The following is a 21,081-nucleotide window of genomic DNA, read 5'->3' as shown; positions in this document are numbered from 1 at the left end:
TTTATTGAAAGAGCCATAAGAACAGTCATATCTAAAATAACTTTAAAAGTTCCAAAAGGAGAACTTGAAATATAAGATTTAGAACACACATATTAAAAAGAAATCCAACCAGAGAAACACACTGAGAAATTCCTGGATGTAAAAAGCCAAACTAGACAGCTTCCGTAAAAAAGCGGCAGCCATCAGCTGTGAAAGACAGTGTAAAAAAATTGTGTTTCAGCTGTTATGAAGTCCGTTTACTCGGCCAATTCAGTCCCTTTTGACAGACAGTTGTTCTGAAGTGAGGAAAGCTGGGCTGGACGTGGGTCTCATCCAGGGGCATTCTTTCGACAGATGTAGCAAAACATTTGTCAAACTTTTAAAAAACAATTTAAAATTTGTCAAACTTTTTAAAAAAGGTGCTTGCATCTAAAACTTCTGAGAACTTTTATCCACGAGTCACTTTTCTGGCTTCTTTGGCAAGGGCCTTCGGAAAAGCAGGATGTGGGGCTCTGCAAGGGAGAGAGGAAACGACATGTTAAACGCTCTCAAGTAGAGTTCAGGGCCTGGCTGTCCAGTCCACTTTGATTTCTTTGAAACTTCTTCCAGACAACCTAAGATGATAAAAAGAGCCCTGCTGGGTCAGACCAGTGAGAGTCCATGTAGTCCAGCATTCCGTCTCACACAGTGGCCTCAACCAGTTCCTCTGGGGGGCCAGCAACAGGGCAGAGAGGCCGAGGCCTTCCCCTCATAAGGGCATCAGAAGAGCCCTACTGGATCAGACCAGTGAGAGTCCATCTAGTCCAGCATCCTGTCTCACACAGTGGCCTCAACCAGTTCCTCTGGGGGGCCAGCAACAGGGCAGAGAGGCCGAGGCCTTCCCCTCATAAGGGCATCAGAAGAGCCCTACTGGATCAGACCAGTGAGAGTCCATCTAGTCCAGCATCCTGTCTCACACAGTGGCCTCAACCAGTTCCTCTGGGGGGCCAGCAACAGGGCAGAGAGGCCGAGGCCTTCCCCTCATAAGGGCATCAGAAGAGCCCTACTGGATCAGACCAGTGAGAGTCCATCTAGTCCAGCATCCTGTCTCACACAGTGGCCTCAACCAGTTCCTCTGGGGGGCCAGCAACAGGGCAGAGAGGCCGAGGCCTTCCCCTCATAAGGGCATCAGAAGAGCCCTACTGGATCAGACCAGTGAGAGTCCATCTAGTCCAGCATCCTGTCTCACACAGTGGCCTCAACCAGTTCCTCTGGGGGGCCAGCAACAGGGCAGAGAGGCCGAGGCCTTCCCCTCATAAGGGCATCAGAAGAGCCCTGCTGGAGCAGACCAGTGAGAGTCCATCTAGTCCTGGAGCACCAACAACAGGGCATAGAAGTAGAGGCCTTTCACTGATGTTGCCCCCCCCCCCCCGGCACTGGGATTCAGAGGCTAACTGCCTCTGAATGTGGAGGTTCCCTTTAGTCGCCATGGTTAGTAACCACTAATAGACCATTCCTCTATGAAACTGTTGAATCCCTTTTTAAAGCTGTTTATTCCTGGGGCCATCACAACTTCCTCTGGCAGCAAATTCCACATTCTAATCACTCTGTGTGTAAGGATTTCCTTTTGTCTGTCCTGAAACTACTGCCCATCAGCTTCACTGGATGCCCATGAGTTCTACTCTTTTGGGAGAGCGAGAAAAATTTCCCTTTTGTCAACTCTCTCCACCTCATGTGTAATTTTATAAATCCCTATCGTGTCGCCCCTTAGTTGCCTCACAGGGAATGTGCTCCAACCCCTAATCAGAGCCCCTAAACAACCACAACTACGCTCACAAGTTAATGGTCTAATGTCCAGTGCATCTACCAGCTTCTTATAAATCCCAGCCTTGTCTACAACATTTTCTACTCTGCAGTGCTGTGATAACAGTCAAGAGACTAGGCTAGGCCTCTTCATAGCCTCTTGTTCAGACTCAAAACTTTGGTTCAGGCTGAGACCATGCAGAACATGGGAAATCCCTGCTCTCTGAGCACCAAGGCCAAACAGAGGGGAGGGGAGGGAGAGAGAGGGAGGGAGAGAGGGGTGGATGGGAGGCAGAGTTCATCGATGCTAGGGGTATCATCAGCCCTAAAGGTTCCAAGGTCACCCTAAGAGGCCTGCACAGTCCCTCTCGTTAATGCAAGAATTTATGGGAGTTTCTTAACTGGATCTGATGTAATGGCAGAACACCAGATACTAACTGGCAATCTCGCCTGATTGGTTATTTCACCTGTTCAGCACCACCCAATGGCCGTTTGGGTTACACAATCGGGCCTACTTTTGATTGGCTAGCCTGAATCTTGCCAGCGCAGACCATAAGGCATACAGTAAGATTCTAGTTTGTCCGCTTAGTCATAATGTGGAGCTCTTACCATAGCTTGAGAGCTTGGCTTAGGTCTTGTTCCTGGCCTAGAGCTTTGTTTTTGGACACTTTGATTGGGGTGGGCCAGGACAGCTGGACACCTGTTGATTTTGGACTTTGAAACTATCTTGGACTCTGACTCATTAAGTACCTCTGGATTAGAGAAGCATTGTTTAATAAATGTCTAGGACTAACCACTGTTTTGTAAATACGTAGGACTAGCTATTTAGCGTTGGTTCTTTTATTCGCACTGTTCTTTGCATATTCCCGCACACCCTTTCAATAAAGCACATTAACTATATTTTGGAGTGTTCTTGTGTTCTGGAGGCTTCCACCTGAATCCAGCATCTTACCCAGGCCAGCTACAGCTACCAAAGTAACTTGTTTTGAAGACTCACTGTAATGATTCCATGTTTTGGTGTGTGTGTCCCTTTAAATGTTTAGTTTGCAGTAATATGAGAAGAGTGATAGAGGGTGACAAGTGTGATTGGATTGGCTGCTGACAGAGTGTGGGAGGAGGGATGTTCTGAGAGGAATCTGTGTGTGTGTGTGTGATTCTGGGTGTGAAGCTTGAGGAGAGAACATAGTCTGTGTGACTATGGAATTCTGAATCTAATTCTGTGTGAATAAGACCAACAGTTTAGTCTGTGTGACTAAGAGAGTTGATTCTATTCAGTGTGAATAAAACAAACAGACTAGCCTGTATGGCTTTATATATGAGAGAGAGTATACGGAGTGTATGAGCCTGTCAGAGTGGAGTTTGAGAGCCTGTTTGTGGCACCAAGCTTTGCCAGTTATATTTACAAGTTCCTTTCTTCAGCAACTGTTCAAAATAATAAAGAACAAAATAGGTTTCTGGTTAAGTAAATCAATTTTTGTTTAAACTTATCCCAGAAATCAGTACAGTCCTTCCTCAGGGCCACATAGTCCTCTGAAGTGCCCAGATCCTAGATCATACTACCAAAAGAGAGAGAATTGGAATTTTAATTTCTGGTGGCAGCATAAAATGACCAAGTTTATGTACTCAGAGAGTGTTTAAAGGTAAAACCGTTTCCCCTATAAGCAAGGATGTCACACTCGCTCTGCGAGTAGGCAACCTTGCAGGGTGGGTTGGTTTTGTCTGCCGTCCCAGTCCTGCGACTGAAAGCCATGATTGCTTCCAGTCTGTAATTAGAAGGGTCCTGGAGGAGACTTCTTAGGACGAGATTCTTCCAGTCAACAGGGGTCCCGGGCCTTCTCCACTGATTCCAGCTTCCACAAAGGAGACCCCTTGCTTATATGAGACGATGACTCGGATCAAACAGCTTCTTGCTCTGGTGGTGATAAACGTCCCTCCTGGCTAGTGCTCTGGGATTAATCTTATTTTGCCAGATTAAACACATGCTGTGCCACCTGTTGGCTAGAGCCAATGGCTCTGCCAAAGAGAAATACATATGGACAGCTTGGAAGTGGGCAGCTTTACATCGCTCTTTATGGCTAATACCTGTATCTCCTATTTGCCCTTCAGCATGGCTTATTGCATTCTCCCCCTTCCTACAGATAAACTACCTGTGAGGGAGCTTTAGGCTGGGAAAAAGTGACTGGCTCAGTGTCACTCTGTGAACTCAAGGGATCTGAAGTCCGAGACCAGTCTTATAACCAATATACACCGCACTGGCTTACTATGACCGGTACCCCCTTGGTGCCTCATTTTGAGAGCATCAACTCTGTTATACTCTTGAGATCTCATGCACTGATGCTGCATTTGATAATTTGTGTGCATGCATGTTCCCAACTTCCTACATAATATGAAAACCTGAGAAACTTGGGACTGGAACCCCTTCCCGTAAGAAAACCAGCCCTTTCCCCTACACGCAAACACCACCTACGATTCCAGCAAGATTCAAACCTGATTGTATTTCACAGATTCCTTGTAACAAGATCAAAACTTGGTGTTTTTTTAGAGTACATGTGAGTGTGTACCTGGAAGTCATGGTGACCTCTGGTGATCACTGGGGCGGGGGGGGTTAGGGATATTCAGAGGTGGCTGAATAAAGCCTGCCCCCACCTCCTGCCTCTGGTATTCCCAGGAGGTCTCCCATCCAAGTACTTGCCAGAGTTGACCCTGCTTAGCTCCCGAGGTCTGATGAGATCGGGGTTGCCTGGGCTATCCAGGTTAGGGCAACAAGAACAAATCCTGTTTGTCTGAAGTACCTATTGCGATCTAGTCTTCCCTTGCACCTCAACAGGAAAGGGTCAAACGGCCTCATACCCTTCCCTCAGGAAAAGAGGGGAAGAGAACTAAACCAACCAACCAAAAACCTCCAAAGGAAGTTTAGAGAACAGGTAAAGGGCCAAAAGTTAAAAACGTCAATAGGTATACACGTTTGCTTTAAAAAACATATAAAAACCTTTTAGGGGCCCCAATAAAGCCTCATAAAGTCATCGAAGTAACAAATGCACCAAGCACCATATATGACCTGACGCATTTTGGCCCACAAGAGCCTTCTTCAGAAGACAAAAAGAACAGTATACAACATACAACTACCCTACAGAAGAAGAGACTGGATTTATACCCTGCCCTTCACTACCCAAAAGTCTCAGAGAGGATTACAATCTCCTTTTCTTTCCCTTCAACAGACACCCTGTGAGGTAGGTGGGGCTGAGAGAGCTCTCTCGAGAACTGCTCCTGAGAGAACTTGTAACTGACCCAAGGTCACACCAGCAGCTGCATATGGAGGAGTATGCGCTAACCGCTACACCAAACTGGCTCTCAGATTTCCAGCTTCGCCAAGACCAGGTGTCGCTTGGCATTCCCTCCCCCCCCCAGCAAAGTCCCTCCCTCTCTAGCCTCAGCTGACATCAAAAGATTGCCCCCGCGACCCACCTGGCTCGTGGATCATGTAGTGAACCCAGCCCTGGCTCTGCTGTACACCGAGATTCCTCCATTCGGACTCAGACATGAGATGGGTCTTCGGGACCAGCTTCGCAATGTCTTTTGGCAGCATCACGTGCCTGTGGCGAGACCAAGAACAGAGAGGTCCTGAGATCAGTGGAAACAGACTGAGGTCGCCAAAGAATATTTTGTGCCCTATGACATGCATAGGTGCCGTTTCCTTTGTTTTTTACAAGCTGCCCAATGGAAACAGGGCTTAAGACCGAAACGAGAATGGAGCACCACACATTCAGTAGAATCAACTTTAAGAACATAAGAAAAGCCAATGTTGGATCAGGCCAATGGCCCATCCAGTCCAACACCCTGGGTCACACAGTGGCCAAAAATACCAGGTGCCATCAAGAGGTCCAGCAGTGGGACCAGAACTCCAGAAGCCCTCCCACTGTCGTTCCCCCAAGGAAAAAAACAACAACAGAGCATCACTTGCCCCAGACACAGTTCCTAGCTATACCTTGCGGCTAATAGCCACTGATGGACCTCTGCTCCATATGTTTATGTAATTCCCACATGAAGCCGTCCATGCTTCACTCCTGTGGCAGTGAATTCCATGTGTTAAAATCACCCTTTGGGTGAAGAAGGACTTCCTGTTATCCGTTCTAACCCGACTGCTCAGCAATTTCATGGACTACCCACATGTTCTCGTATTGTGGGAAAGGGAGAAAAGTACCTCTTTCTCTACCTGCTCTATCCCACGCATCATCTTGTAATCATGCTATGTAATCAAAGGGCTCTCAAGCAATATTTACAACTAGAGTGCAACTCACGAAGAACCATCCAAGGCGCCCCAAAATCTTTGTTTATTTTTGGGGCAGTCACTCAGCACAGTCCCAGGAAACAGTTTCCCTATATAGCATGCTGATCCATGGCTGTGTGTGTGTGTATTCTTGGCCACACCCCCACTCCATGTGTTCTCTTCTCTTCATTAAATGTTGACCCCCCCCAAAAAGCTTTCCCTCTTTCCTCCCTGATGTCCTCTTCGCTAACCCTTCTATGTTTTTAAATGTGTTTGTGTGTGTGTTTAGCCCTTTTATTTCTCTTTCCACAAAACAATTTAAGAACATAAGAGAAGCCAATGTTGGATGAGGCTAATGAATTGCTTGAGTACCTGACTGGTTTATTTTTGAGAGTTCTCTAAGGGAAAGATCCTGGTATACATTAGGGGAGACTCCCAGTTACCCCCTCTCGCTGCCTCAAATTAAGCTAATTTCCCCAATTAAATAAGAGACAGCCAATTTGGGTAACAGATTAATGGAGACGTAACGGCGGAATCTCAGTCAATTACTGTCAGCATTCCACAATCAGTCTCCCAATTCCGACATGTTTATTTCCTTTACTGTGTTTTCCCCTGGAATTAAATGGTAACCCTATAAACTAACCCTGTTATTCCTGTTTGGTTCTTGAATCTGTTAAGCATCTTCATTACGCTGTATACTAATTTACTGCTCACCCTGTACTTTTATGTATGGAGTGGTAATTTCCATGTCGATACATCTGAAGAAGCGTGCGTGTGCTTGAAAGCTTATACCTTGAATAAAACTCTGTTGATCTTAAAGGTGCCACGGGACTTTGTAGGGCTACACTGTAAATCACCAAAATCAATGAGATCAAACTGCTCATCAGATGTTTCATTAGGAGTAGGATGACTTACATGTGTCATTCTAAATTCCCCGGAGAAAGGGATAAAGATATACTAATTTCCACTAAAGGTTAAAGTTGTATTTGTAGATAACCTGGAAACTTATTATTAGAAAGTTCTTCACTGAGATTACCCCTCAGATGTGCACCTTTCCCCCAACCACTCAAATATAAGCACAATATTTATAATTTCATTAGACAATGTTGAACTGAATATAGAAATAGCCTTGGAAGGTCAGACTAGAGGTCCATGAAGTTCATCATTCCTGTTTCACACGCTGATTAACCCAAGAAGGTCTACAAGCCGGTCACAAGGGCCAAAGCCACCCCCTGTCTCAGTCTGTCTCCACCAGTGACTGATACACGGAGACAGACTTCCTCTGAACTCAGAACAGATGTTGTTGTTGTTATTGTTATTTTGATTTGTTAATCACCCTATCCCAGCTTACACCAGGTTCTGGGTGATGTATCAGGGGCTTAATGCCACAAAATAAAGATACAGATTTTGAAGTTTCCCTATACAGATTGATAAAGAACTAAAACCAGAGTAAGAAGATCCAAGAGGGCGACTTACAAATCTCTATTCCAATTGCGGACTGCCTGGCCATTTAATGAGAAAGGGGGGGGAGAGGTAACTTAAAACGAAATATACCGGGGGAGGGGGGAGAAGGGTGCCAGCCAGCGCAACCAACCGCTGATGCCCTCAACTACTGCAAGGCAAAAATTAAAGAACAGCATTGGAAAGTCTCTTCTGGACCTGACCGAAGATTCAGAGAGGGAGCCCAGCGTCCTAATTCCCCCAGACCACCCCCCCCTGCCGTTCCCCCCTTGATCGTTGCTATGGCACCCAGAACCCCCAACCACGTTCAGCGCTCCATTAACCCCCAGACCCCGCCCCCTTCGGCTCCAGCCCCGCCTCTCACCGGTACTCGAACTCCTCGTCGTCGTACTTGTCGGAATAATAGATCTGTTTGTGCGACATGACGACACGCCCCCCCCCTCAAGGAAGTATCCCGGCAGACCCCGCGAGAGCGACCCCCCGAACCAGCGCTCCAGGCCTCTCAGGAGCCGTCCGTTAGAGAGCTGGGCGGAGCCCCCCGCGCGCGCCGCCTCGATCTTCCCTCGCGCACGCTATCCCCACCCTCCCAGCTATCCAACCGCTGCTTTCAAACGCCACCGCCGGTAGCGCTGATTGGGTTTTGGAGCATTACGTCGTCAAAGCCGCGGCGTCCTGATTGGGTCCTCCCCCTTCTGCCTCCGAACCCTTTCCCGATTGGCTAGTAGCCTGGTTCTCGCGCGCTTCTCGATTGGTCCGATTAGGAAAAGCGGGGCGCGGGGGGGGAGTGGCTCATAGACTCGCGGAGGCGGGGCAAAGTCTTGATGGGCGGTGCTTTGGAGAGGGAAGGGAAATGGTAGGTGTGGCTTATGTGGCTGAAAACAGGTCCGGAGAGCGCCTGGGTGATTGATAGACGGGGCCGGATGTGAATGTCTATAGGAGATGGAGAAAGCGGAAAGGGCTAGAGAGGCAGGTTAGAGAGGCACCTTCCGGTTTGAGGTGAAATTAACGTATTTACATTTTCCCCTTCCGCACGCTTGGGATCCATGGTTACCAGCCTCCAGGTGGGGCCTGGAGAACTCCCGCTTTTACAGCTGATCTCCAGCTGACAGAGATCCAAAATGGCGGCTTTGGAGGGTGGACTCTGTGGCCTTGTACCCTGCTGAGGACCCTCCCCTCCCCAAACCCCGCCCTCTCCCGGCTCTACCCCCAAAGTCTCCAGGTATTTTCCAACCCAGACCTGGCAACCCCACTGGGATCTGTAAAAAGAACAAACACAGATCTCCATACTAGACTATCAACTTGCCAGAGAGAAGTTAAGCAAAAAACCCCCCAAAATGCCACAGCTAGGGTTGCCAGCTCCAGGTTGGGAAATACCTGGAGATTGTGGGAGCGGAGAAAAGGGTGGGGGCTTAACCTAAACAAATTAATAAAGTACCTGGAAGGTTATTCATTATTTATTAATTTAGACTTTTAGGCTGCGGGCAGGGCTCAAGGTGGTTTACAACAAGGTAAAAAAAGCTGTGGTGTCTCAAGTGGTTAAGACACTGAACTGCAGGCTGTGGAAGTAGTTCAGCAGTTCGAGACCCGGGTGCCGCAAGACGGAGTGAGCTCCCGTCTCTAGTTCCAGCTCCTGCCAACCTAGCAGTTCGAAAGCAAGAAATTCCAAGTAGATAAATAGGTAACACTTAGGTGGGAAGGGAACAACGTTCCGTGCGCCTTGGTGTTTAGTCATGCCGGCCACATGACCACGGAAACGTCTTCGGACAGCGCTGGCTCTTCGACTTTGTAACGGAGATGAGCACCGCAACCCTAGAGTCGGACTTGACTGGCTTTCGAGCAAGGGAACCTTTACCTTTTTAAAAACAACAGATAATTTAGATTTAAGTTAAAACCATAATAAAATACAATCGATACATAAAGACAGTCTGTTCCAAGATGGCAAAAATTTCAGGGGGGGGGGAATTGTAGCTTCCCCATAGCCACCTAAGGGGTAGGTGAGGGGAAGTGGGAGGTATGAAAGTGCCACATTAGTGGCTGTCCTCAACCAAAGGCCTGGTGGAATATCTCTGACTTACAAGCCCTGTGGAAAGGTAGTAGATCATACAGGGCATGGATGTTGTTGTTGTTGTTCAGTCGCACAGTCCAGTCCGACTCTTCACAACACCATGGACCACATCGCGCCAGGCCCTCCTGTCTTCCGTCGTGCTCCGGAGTTTGCTTAATTTCATGTTTGTTGCATTGATAACACTGTCTAACCATCTCATGCTTTGCCGTCCCCTTCTTCTGTTACCTTCAGTCTTTCCCAGCATCAGGGTCTTCTCCAGTGGGTGCTGCCTTCTCATTTGGTGGCCAAATTAGTTGAGCTTCAGCTTCAGTATCTGGCCCTCCAGGGAACAGTCAGGATGTTACATGCAAAGTATTCTTACAAATTTAAAACTTAAATATTATAAAAAAATACATTATTTATTATCAATTAGTTAAAAACAATTACGGGCCCAATTGCATCCTCAATACAGAATAAAAGTGTACAACATACACAAGTGGGACCTATTGCGACCCGATGCATTTTGGCCAAAGTGGCCTTCTTCAGTGGTCAAGCAATATTTGTATATAGGCTCCGAGATACAATAATAAGACAAGCTTGGGCTCCACGCGGTCAGGCACAAACGTCGAGCTTCGCTCCAAGAGACAATGGACTATGCGGATCCTAGCCTCAAATCCCAGAGAATATGGTGGCAAAAAGATTGAGGTGGTGGAAATGGGTTCCTCGGGGAATATAAGCCGGCCTGCGAGCCGGCCAAAGTCGTCTTGTTTCTGATCGAATAAAGTACGCTTTGCTGAAATCACTCTCCGTCTGCGTACTTTTCACCTTCCTAATAATCCCCAGCATAGTGTTGGCCTTTTTTATTGCAGTCACACACTGTCTTGACATTTTCATTGAGTCATCTACTATGACTCCAAGATCTCTCTCTTAGTCAGGCTCTGCCAGTTCAGATCCCATCAACGTGTATTTATAGTTAGGATTTTTTGCTCCAATGTGCATCACTTTGCACTTGGCCACATTGAACCCCATTTGCCACATTGACGCCCACTCGCCCATCCTCGACAGATCCCTTTGGAGTGCCTCACAATCCTCCCTGGTTCTCACCACCCTGAACAACTTCGTGTGATTTGGAAATTTAGCCACTTCACTGCTTACTCCCAACTTTAAAAACAAGTTAAAAAGCATCGGACCGAGTACTGATCCCTGCGGTACCCCACTGCTTACCACCCTCCACTGAGAAAATTGCCCATTTATACTCACTCTCTGTTTCCTATTAATCAGCCAGTTTTTGATCCACAAAAGGACTTGTCCTTTTATTCCGTGACTATTGAGCTTACTTAGGAGCCTTTGATGAGGAATTTTATCAAAAGCTTTCTGGAAGTCAAGGTAAACAACAATAGGCTGGCAACCCTACCTGTAGTCTGAAGTGAGGGAACCCATTTCCACCACTTCAATCTTTTTGCCACCATATTCTCTGGGATTTGAGGCTGAAGCTGGGCCAGAACTAGGCCTTGGGAGCAGTGTTCCCTCTAAGCTGAGTCAGTGTGAGCTACCTCACAGTTTTTTAGCCTCTGGCTCACACATTTTTGTCTCAGCTCAGGAAGGATAGCTCTAGAGCAAACTAATTTATGCAGTAGCCAAATCGCTCACTCACAACTTTAATGCCAATAGCTCACAAAGTAGAATTTCTGCTCACAAGACTCCACAGCTTAGAGGGACCATTGCTTGGGAGCAGGGGTCGTTTCCTACAAAAAGAGCTAGGGGAACTCATTAGCATAACTCATTAGCATATGCCACACACCCTCACATCACCGGAAGTGTGTCATAAGGCCCCCCCCCCTGACATCACCGGACGTGTGTCATAAGGCCCCCCCCCCTGACATCACCGGACGTGTGTCATAAGGCCCCCCCCCCTGACATCACCGGACGTGTGTCATAAGGCCACACACCCCGCTCCAATGGTCCCGGCCGGCAGGAGTGCAAGGAAGCCCCGCGAAGGCCCTCCCTGGTGTACGATCCCCCCACAGCTGTCAATCGAATACACGGTTGTACATGTTTGTAGCAAAGTATTATTTCATTGAAGCCATGATGAAGCAGGAACACATTCACTGTTTGGAATAACTACAACGGTCGGGGCAAAGAATAATAAAGCAGATTCATACTGGCAATAACCAATGGACATGGTTCCCGCTCGCGCGGGTGGACTCTCATATTCGCGCCCATAGCCTGAGAATCAACGGTTCCTAAAAGATAAACAATTACGCTCTTCTCACACTTTAATTCATTATAGACTAAGTGAAGCCAACTGTTCCCCGCACCTGTGACCTTGCTGATTACCATAGTTCAAAGCAACACTAGCGTTCATAGAAAGGAATGCATGAGACAAGCAAACGTGCGATTCATCATGCCAGCAAACATGCGCAGTTGGGTATCACTAAGGAACATGAGGGAGGGGGGGGAAACCCTAAGCAGGGAAGGTTGTGCACTAGCTTGCTAACACCTGGCCCCAGGCAGGCAGGGGTGGGGAGAGGCAGGGAGGAAGCAACTTACCCTCCCTCTTCTCCTGGCTCCTCCTGGCTGAATGAGGGCTGGAAGCGGGGCGGCCGGCTGGAAGCAGGGGGCGGGGCTTTGTCATGTGCCCCGCCCCCTGTACCTCACCCGGGGGAACTGCGATCCCCCGCGATTCCCCCCGAAATGACCTCTGCTTGGGAGTATAAATAGCATTCCCTGCTCCGGATTGGGAAATACCTGGAGATTTGGGGGTTGAAGGCTGAGGGTGGGGTTTGGGGAGGGGAGGGACTTCAATAGGGTATGATGCCCTAGACTCCAACTTTTCAAAATGGCCATTTTCTGCAGGTGAACTGATCTCTGTCACCTGGAGAACACATATAACTTATAAGATCTGTCATGTGGCCATCACTTATAACTTATAAGATGACGTTCATGTTCATCTTCCTTCTCACCTTTGTTAACTCTTGCACTTACGCACTAATTTGCTGCCATCCATTGATCTTACCGGCGGCCTGATCCAATTTCAGCTCTGCATATGCATCTGGGCTCTGAGGGGGCCCTCCCTAATGGCTGCCGCCACCAATGTTCTAAGCTGGGAGTCTTGTGAGCAAGAATTCTACTTTCTGAGCTACTGGCACTAAAGTTGTGAGCGAGCCATTTGGCTCCTGCATCGATTAGTTTGCTCTGGAGCCCTCCTTCCTGAGCTAAGACAAAAATGTGTGAGCCGGAGGCTAAAAAACCATGAGCTAGCTCACACTAACTCAGCTTAGAGGGAACACTGGCCGCCACCCTCTTTTCTCCTGTAAGTAACCCATGAGGAGATCTTATTCCATTTGCCTGAAGAGTTGTGCATTCACACCAAAGCTTACACTTTGAATAAAACGCTGTCCGTCTTAAAGGTGCCATGGGACTCAAACTTTGTTCTGACAACGATCATTTGTAAGCATAACCTCGTGATCCACCTACAGCATGAGCAGCCAGAAAGGCAGCGACAGCCCCTCCCTCAGCAGGGGGAAAGTCTGACCTAGGGTTGCCAGCCTCCAGGTGGGGCCTGGGGATCTCCCGCTTTTACAACAGATCTCCAGCTGACAGAGATCAGCTCCCCTGGAGAAAGTGCCTGCTTTGGAAGGTGGACTCTATGGCAGGGTTGTACCCTGCTGAGGCCTCTCCCCTCCCTCTCCTGGATCCACCCCCAAAGTCTCCAGATATTTTCCAACCCAGACCTGGTAACCCTAGTCTGACCCCAAGAACTGGTCCCTTTCCCAACGCCCAGAAAGGAGAGACTCATAGAGACCTCAAGCCCTAGAGCGACGCCATTCTGAAGCCATGGGATACTCTTTTTAAAAAATATGTGGGAAACCGGAAATAATTCCTTGAGAGGGCGGGTCCAGGAGTGCATCTTCGGAATGGACCGGAAGTGATGTGTAGGGGTACGTCAGAGAGCGGAAGTGACTGGCGGCGGTGGGCGGAGGAGCGGGCGGGGGGCCTGGTGGCCCAGAAGTTTGTTCAGAAGGCGCCGCGCGAAGAGGGGGGAAGGAGGACGAAGCTGCCACCGCCGCCACGCCAGGAGCCCCCCATGGTGCCGCCGCCCCGGTGAGTCTGGCGGGCCCGCCCCTTCCCCTTAGCCACGCCCCTTCCCCAGGGGCCCCTCCCCTCGGCGCTTGGGCTCCTGCTCCGGGCTTATCCCCCCCCCTCTCGTATTTTACGTCCGTCTCCCGAGGTGGGCGGGGTTTTCCCCTGGTCTCTCCCACGAGAGCCCTGCGAGGTAGGCCGGCGAACGAGAGAGTGCGGTTTCCTTCGTGGTCTGGATTCGAACCCGCGTCCTGGTCGTCTGAACGTCGCGCCGCGTTTCGCGTCTGCCCTGCCCGCCGTCCTCCGTCCCACGCACCCCGTTCTGACCCCCCCTTCTTGTGGTTCCCGAAGATCAGATGGGGAAAGGGTCTGTTCCTGTTGCTCAGGTAGGAAAGCGTCCGTCTGGCCCGCTCTCCTGTTTACCAGCCTTCCCAATGCTTCTAAGAAGGCCCCGGGCTTCCCCTTGCCTGGTGAGTCCTGCTTGTTAAAGGTAAGCTGCTTCTGAACATGGAGGTTCCCTTTAGCTCCCCACGCGCATAAGAACATAAGAGAAGCCAGTGTTGGATGAGGCCACTGGCCCATCCAGTCTAACACTCTGTGTCACACAGTGGCCAAAAGTACCAGGTGCCACCAGGAGGTCCAGCAGTGGGGCCAGAACTCCAGAAGCCCTCTCACGGTTGGTCCCCCCCCCCCAAGCACCAAGAAAACAGAGCATCCCTTGCCCCAGACCGAGAGTTCCTATCTATAAAGGTAAAGGTAAAGGTTCCTTTGCTCGAAAGCCAGTCGAATCCGGCTCTAGGGTTGCGGTGCTCATCTCCGTTTCAAACCCGAAGAGCCAGCACTGTCTGAAGACGTTTCCATGGTCATGTGGCCGGCATGACTAAACCCCAAGGCGCACGGAACGCTGTTACCTTCCCACTGATGTGGTACCTATTTATCTACTTGCAATTTCTTGCTTTCAAACTGCTACGTTGGCAGGAGCTGGAACTAGAGACGGGCGCTCACTCCGTCTTGCGGCACCCGGGTCTTGAACTGCTGAACTACTGACCTTCCACAGCCTGCAGTTCAGCGTCTTAACCACTTGAGCCACCGCAGCTCCTTCCTATCTATACCTTGTGGCTAATAGCCACTGATGGATCTCTGCTCCATATTGTTCATCTAATTCCCTCTTGGAGCTGTCCATATCCATAAGCATCTTGTGTTCACACGTGGAACTGCCTGAGGAGATGGGCTTAAGAGGGAAGGGAGAGAGAGGGAGTAACCCTTGATAAACCAGTGGCAATAGCCCCTCGCTCTTCTTGGATATTACAAACCAGAGGAAATTGGAGGGGGGCAGGACCATGGGCTACAAGACATACTTCACGTGTGAATGCAAGATGTACGTGGGGAGTTAAAGGGAACCTCCATGTCCAGAAGCAGCTTACTTTGAACAGCCAGGTCTAACCAGGCAAGTAGAAGTCCGGGGCTATCTCAGAAGCATTGGAAAGGCTGGTAAATAGGAGAGCGGACCAAACAGGCACTTTCCTATCTCACCCAACAGGGTCTCTTGGGGTCAGTCTTCATGGATTAAGACTGGCAGTAGCTCTCCAGGGTCCCAGGTCGAGTTTTTCCTCATCTGCCCACCCCACGAGCCTTTTAACTGGAGATGCTTTTAGGCACTGAACGAGGGACTGTCTGCATGCGAAGTGTATGATCTGCCGTCCTTTAAAAAGTGCAGATGATTAGAAAAATCCTTGACACCAATCGCTCATTATCCACACTCCCTTTGATAGCCTCAGCAGCGTGTTCACATATTAAAATACAGTTGCATGCCTGGAGAGAACAGACCCACCCTTCAGTCCCAGAGGGGGATGAAATAGTGCAACCTAATCTCACTGAATCACACAAAATATCTCTCAGACGCAGTTTCCTATTTCCAAGAGTGGACAGCAAGTTTCTTCCTGGAGTTTGCCCCCCCCCCCCCCCCCCCCTCTCCTCACACAAAAATCTTGTAAAACTCAATTGCCTCTCAACAAGGAGGATCTATGCTATCATACCTTTCGGAATCTGATAGACCGATCCTCTCTTCCCGGGGTGGTCTAATGCTTTTAAAAGGTTACACCGCCAGCCCCCCATCACTGGCACGTCTTGTAGCCCGTGCCCTCCCCCCTTTCCTCCAGTTCGTAATATCCAAGAAGAGCAGATTCTTCTGGGTGGTGGAGGGCTATTACCACTGGTTTATCAAGGGGGTCTCTCTCCCCCTCCCCTCTTAAGCCCATCTCCCATAATTCTTTGCTTTATGGTATGCGCAGAGCGTCCTTGCAAAAAGAACAATGCTCCGTGCATCTCCTGTGTTCTGTTTTGTGTGTTTTGGAAGGGGATAGATGTAGATCCTGGCTTAGATCTCTCCTCAGCTGCTGAGTTTAAACAATCTACTGTTCTCGCAACTGCTCCTCTGCAATGTGGGAGTAATAACGTTGACCCGCTTTTCAAGTGTGTTGTTCTACTTTGAGTGCTGTGTAAATGACAAGCGTCATTCAAGCGGGGTGCTCTCTTTCTTCGGGATAAAAGGCAAGAAGAGGATGAATGGAAAAGTAGAAAACCGCGTGGCACGATTGGTTTATTTAACGGACTTCTATGAAAACTGACGCGATCCAATTCGCCAGTTGGGAACTTTGTAAAACGGGAATGTTTATGAACTGCATTTCAAGTGTTTGCTCGGCCTACGACAACCCTGGAAAGTCCTCCAGTTTTATTCCTTCCATGTTGCAGGTGGGGGGTGGGTGGGACGGTCAGGACAAAAGAGTGCCTTGCCTAAGACCCCCTAAATGAGTCTGTGGCAGAGGGAGAGTTTGCACCGGGAGCTCCTTGTTATGGGGCAGTGTAGCTCTGGGCTCTTGAGGCAGTGAACACAGGGACCTGAGGACAGAGGAGATCTGATTTGTGTGGCTGTTCTCGCTACATAACGCTAGTTCTTTAGGGTGTTCTGCAGTTCTGATGGGGGACTGGAGGAGAAACTTCCCTTGTCTCTAGCATCCTCTTTTCAGCTGTGATTCTGGTGTTTCCTGCTTTTGTCTGTGTTTTGCAGTAAACTGGTCTCGCGTTGGGCTGTTACCACCACCGTTTGATTTGCACTGTGGCTTGAAGGGGTGAACAGTTGTGACTGAAGTTTTGGCTGTTTTTTAAAATATGTAGCCTGGTAAAGTGTTCTCTTCTCTCCCCCCCCCCCCCCCCCCCCCCCCCGGGTGTTGATTTATGGCAACCCCATAGGGTTTTCAAAGCATGAGACGTTTAGAGGTGGTTTGCCTTTGCCTGCCTCTGCATAGCAGAACCCCGGTCTTCCTTGGTGGTAATGTTCCCTCTAAGCTGTGGAGTCCTGTGAGCGAAAATCCTACTTTGTGAGCTACGGGCATTAAAGTTGTGAGCGAGCCATTTGGTTGCTGCATAAATTAGTTTGCTTTGAGGCCATCCTTCCTGAGCTAGAGCAAAAATGTGAGCTGGTGGCTAAAAAACTCTGAGCTAGCTCACACCAACTCAGCTTAGAGGGAACACTGCTTGGTGGTCTCCCATCCAAATACTAACCAAGGCTGACCCTGCTTAGCTTCAGAGATCTGACAAGGTCAGGCTGGCCCGGGCTACCCAAGTTGCTCACGCACTGTTATCAATGCTCCCTCTATGCTGTGGAGTCTCGTGAGCAAAAAGTCTACTTGGTGAGCTGCTTGGCATTAAAGCTGTGAGTGAGCGATTTGGCTGCTGCATAAATTAGTTTGCTCTGGAGCCCATCCTTCCTGAGCTGAGACAAAAATGTGTGCGCTGGAGGCTGAAAAACTGTGAGCTAGCTCACACTGACTTAGCTTAGAGGGAACACTGACCGTAATGTGTTATTTGTTTGGTGAAGTGGCCCTAAACCAAATCAGACCTTCAGCCCATCAAAGTCGGTAGTGTGTTCTCAGACTGGCAGTGCCTCCCAGAGTCTCAGACGGAGGTCCTTCTACTATTTGATCACTATTTGATCCTTATTGAAGATGCCGGGGATCAATGTTCCCTCTAAGCTGTGGGGTCTTGTGAGCAAAAATTCTACTTTGTGAGCTGCTGGCATTAAAACTGTGAGCGAGCGATTTGGCCACCGTATAAATTAGTTTGCTCTGGAGCTGTTCTTCCTGAGCTAAGACAAAAATGTGTGAGCTGGAGGCTAGAAAACTGTGAGCTAGCTCACACTAACTCAGCTTAGAGGGAACACTGCCGGGGATTGAACCTGGGACCTTCGGCCTGTCTGCCAAGCAGAGGCTCTACCTCAGAGCCCTCGGCCTCTCCCCAAAAAAGCTATTCTGTGGATTGTGTTCTGATATTTCTTTTGTCTAAATGAGCCCCATCCTGTTGCGAAACTCCTACTCCTGGGGGGTGGGATTTTTTTCCCCACAAGGGTGTGAGTTAGCAGTGAGTAAGATGCCTTGGCTGCAAAATGCCCCAAAGATATCAGTTCTCCTGGGCAGAGCCTCTTTTCTCGTACTCCGTGCATGACATGATGACTCAGAGGTTTGAAAACCGGAGGCACAAATAGTTGTCGAGGCGTACGTTATTTCTGTGTGTGTCATAGGTAGGTGACGTCTGGGGCTTTGAGACCCGACAGATGTGCTCGTGAGCACGTTTGGGGACCAAGGTCAAACTGCACAGATGGGCCTCGGGGTTTTGTATTGGGTTGTATGTTAAAAAAATATATATCATTTGCCTTGGAAGCTCATTTTTCACAGTATCCCTGATTCTTCATGTATCCCGGTTAAGGGAAAATGCTGTTTAAACAAATTACAAAGATGATCTGACTCCCAACGGTAACAAGAGAAAGAAATTTTACTTACAAAAACAGAAGCACAGTTTGGTGTAGTGGTTAAGTGCGCGGACTCTAATCTGGGAGAGCCGGGTTTGATTCCCCACTCCTCCACTTGCACCTGGCTGGATGACCTTGGGCAAGCCGTAGTTCTGATAAGAGCTGTCCTTGAAAAAGAGCAGTTTCCGTCAAGAGCTCTCTCAGCCCCACCTCCCTCACAGGGTGTCTGTTGTGGGGAGGGGAAGGGAAGGGAGTTTGTAAGCCGCTCTGAGACACCTTTGGGTAGTGAAGGGCGGGGTATAAATCCAATCTCTCCTCTTCTTCTTCTTTGACCTCACAGGGTGTCTGTTGTGGGGAGGGGAAAGGAAGGGAGTTTGTAAGCCGCTCTGAGACACCTTTGGGTAGTGAAGGGTGGGGTATAAATCCAATCTCTTCATCTTCTACGTGACATATTCATGTAGGTACGTTTAGCTTATTGTGAACAGATTAACTTTGAAAAAGGTTAACTTGCACATCTCCAAGCCCAGGTAAGAGAGAGAAGGAGAGAGGTCCTATATCAGATGAAATACAGAAAGGCAAGAAAGGTCCAAAGAGGCTGGACATCTAACCCATGACTGCCCCGTTTACCCGAGTGAGAGAATTCTCTTAACCCTTTCCCTCCCAGATCCTCTTCCGTGCAGAGTTACAATCTCCATCATTCCGTGGGTCAGACCCGACAGTCTGTCCTGCGAATGGTGGGGTTTCTCCCCTGCCTGTGGAGCTTGCCCTTGGCTTTCTCCAGGATCCTTCTCTGCTACTCTCCTCGTCTCTGGGTTCTGTTTACATACGCAGGCTTCTGACGCTCAAGCCAAGCTTTGTCCTGATTAAAGCCACGCTCCCCTCGTTTTCTGTGTGACTCACTGCCCCGGGTTTTGCCTCCTGATTGGAAGGAGAGCAACCGAGAGCCGTGGTTCTTCAGAGCTGGAAACCGTCTGTGGAGGCAGATTGTCTTGTGTAGCGAGTGACTGAACGGTTCAGTCACATCTGATGTAGCGGAATGAAGAAGAAGAAGAGATTGGATTTATACCCTGCCCTTCACTACCCAAAGGAGTCTCAGAGCGGCTTACAACCCCCTTCCCACAACAGCCACCCTGTGAGGCAGGCGGGACTGAGAGAGCTCTGACAGAAACTGCTGTTTTCCAAGGACAGCTCTTATCAGAACTACGGCTTGCCCAAGGTCATCCAGCCAAGTGCAAGTGGAGGAGTGGGGACTCAAACCCGGTTCTCCCGGATTAGAGTCCGCGCACTTAACCACTACACCAAACTGGCCCTCCCATGGCTCCTGATCCAAAAGAGTCAAGGCTGAAGGAGTGACTCATGCAGAGATGCAGCGGGCAGCATTTTCTTAGGGCAGGTATTTCTGCTGCATCTCTGGATTATCAGTAACTCTCAGATTGTGGAACGGTCTGCGTGAGGCTTCTGGGAAGGCCCCCATGCTTGTGTTGTCTGGCAAAATGTGCAAAACCGAATAGTTCAGGTGGTCTTCCTTGTAGGGGGAGGAGTTGAACACATGAAGCGGCCTTTTATCAACTCACACCATAGGTCCATCAAGATCTGTATTGGCTATTCAGAGTGGAAGCGGCTCTCCAGGGTCTCAGGTGAAGATTTTTCACATCATCTACTGCCTGTTACTTTTTAACTGGAGATGCCGGGGATTGAACCTGGGACCTTCTGCATGCCGAGCAGAGGCTCTACCACTGAGCCTCAGCCCCTCCCTTAGGGGAACTTATATATGGAGCTGCCTTATGCTGAATTAAGACCATTGATCCATCAAGGTCAGTTTTATCTTCTCAAATCGGCAGCTGCTCTCCAGGGTCTCAGGCAGAGGTCTTTCAAATCACCTACTGCCTGTTCCTTTTAACTGGCGATGCCGGGGATTGAACCGGGGACCTTCTGCATGCCAAGCGGATGCCGTACTACTCATCCACGGTCTCTTCCCCACACAGCGTGTAATGGATCAGCTTTGGGGGTGGGGTTGCAACCTCCATTAGGGATGATGTTTTGGGGGGGTTTGCCTTTCAGTTCTTCAATCCCAGCCCTGCTGTATTATGTTCTTTTATAAGGAATCTGTGCTGCTAGGTTCAAATGCTATTGTACTTTGTAATTGGCTCACTCAATAATCCTATCATACTAGGGTCGCCAGGTTCCCCCCTTGCATCTGGTGGGGGATGGGGGAGTCAGGTTGCCTGATCCAGGTGGGGAAACTCTTGGAAATTTGGGGGTGGAGCCTGGGGGAGGGCAAGGACCACAGTGGGGCAGAGTGTCACAGAGTCCACCCTCCAAAGGATCCATTTTCTCCTGGGGAACTGGTCTCTGTAGTCTGACAATGAGCTGTATTTATTTATCATATGACAGAGTTAAGAAGAAGAAGAAGATATTGGATTTATACCCTGCCCTTCACTTGGAGTCTCAGAGGGGCTTACAATCTCTTTTTCCCTTCCCCTCCCCACAACGGACACCCTGTGAGGTAGGTGGGGCTGAGAGAGCTCTGACAGAAACTGCTCTCGAGAGAACAGCTCTGAGAGGAGGAGGAGGAGAAGAAGAGATTGGATTTATACCCTGCCCTTCACTTGGAGTCTCAGAGGGGCTTACAATCTCTTTTTCCCTTCCCCTCCCCACAAC

The 21,081-nt window shown here is 49.2% G+C and overlaps 2 protein-coding genes across 3 annotated transcripts in view; one reads left to right on the top strand and one right to left on the bottom strand.

Moving 5' to 3' along the window:
• Positions 1 to 8,020, bottom strand: CKS1B (CDC28 protein kinase regulatory subunit 1B). Its single transcript, XM_015419136.1, has 3 exons — positions 7,854 to 8,020; positions 5,227 to 5,354; positions 1 to 491 (listed from the first exon to the last, which is right to left on the bottom strand). The coding sequence occupies exons 1-3, from the start codon at positions 7,910 to 7,912 to the stop codon at positions 439 to 441; spliced, it is 240 nt and encodes a 79-aa protein (XP_015274622.1). The 5' UTR covers positions 7,913 to 8,020; the 3' UTR covers positions 1 to 438.
• A 5,478-nt stretch (positions 8,021 to 13,498) lies between these two features.
• Positions 13,499 to 21,081, top strand: part of SHC1 (SHC (Src homology 2 domain containing) transforming protein 1) — a 90,994-nt gene continuing 83,411 nt past the window's right edge. For both annotated transcript variants that reach the window (XM_015419112.1, XM_015419111.1), the window contains exon 1: positions 13,499 to 13,637. The gene's annotated coding sequence lies outside the window, so the exon portion shown is untranslated. The remainder of the gene's footprint in view (positions 13,638 to 21,081) is intronic.

The sequence above is a fragment of the Gekko japonicus genome, unplaced genomic scaffold, assembly GCF_001447785.1.
Source record: "Gekko japonicus isolate JY-2015 unplaced genomic scaffold, Gekko_japonicus_V1.1 scaffold25, whole genome shotgun sequence".
NCBI classification, from domain to species: domain Eukaryota; kingdom Metazoa; phylum Chordata; class Lepidosauria; order Squamata; family Gekkonidae; genus Gekko; species Gekko japonicus.
This window is presented reverse-complemented; position numbering and strand designations above follow the sequence as displayed.

Excerpts from the sequence above, each read along its gene's own strand:
- CKS1B (XM_015419136.1), bottom strand. The coding sequence starts at position 7,912 with ATGTCGCACAAACAGATCTATTATTCCGACAAGTACGACGACGAGGAG. Across the intron at positions 5,355-7,853 it reads GACGAGGAGTTCGAGTACCG|GCACGTGATGCTGCCAAAAG; the intron begins GTGAGAGGCGGG and ends GTCTCGCCACAG. Across the intron at positions 492-5,226 it reads CTACATGATCCACGAGCCAG|AGCCCCACATCCTGCTTTTC; the intron begins GTGGGTCGCGGG and ends TCTCCCTTGCAG.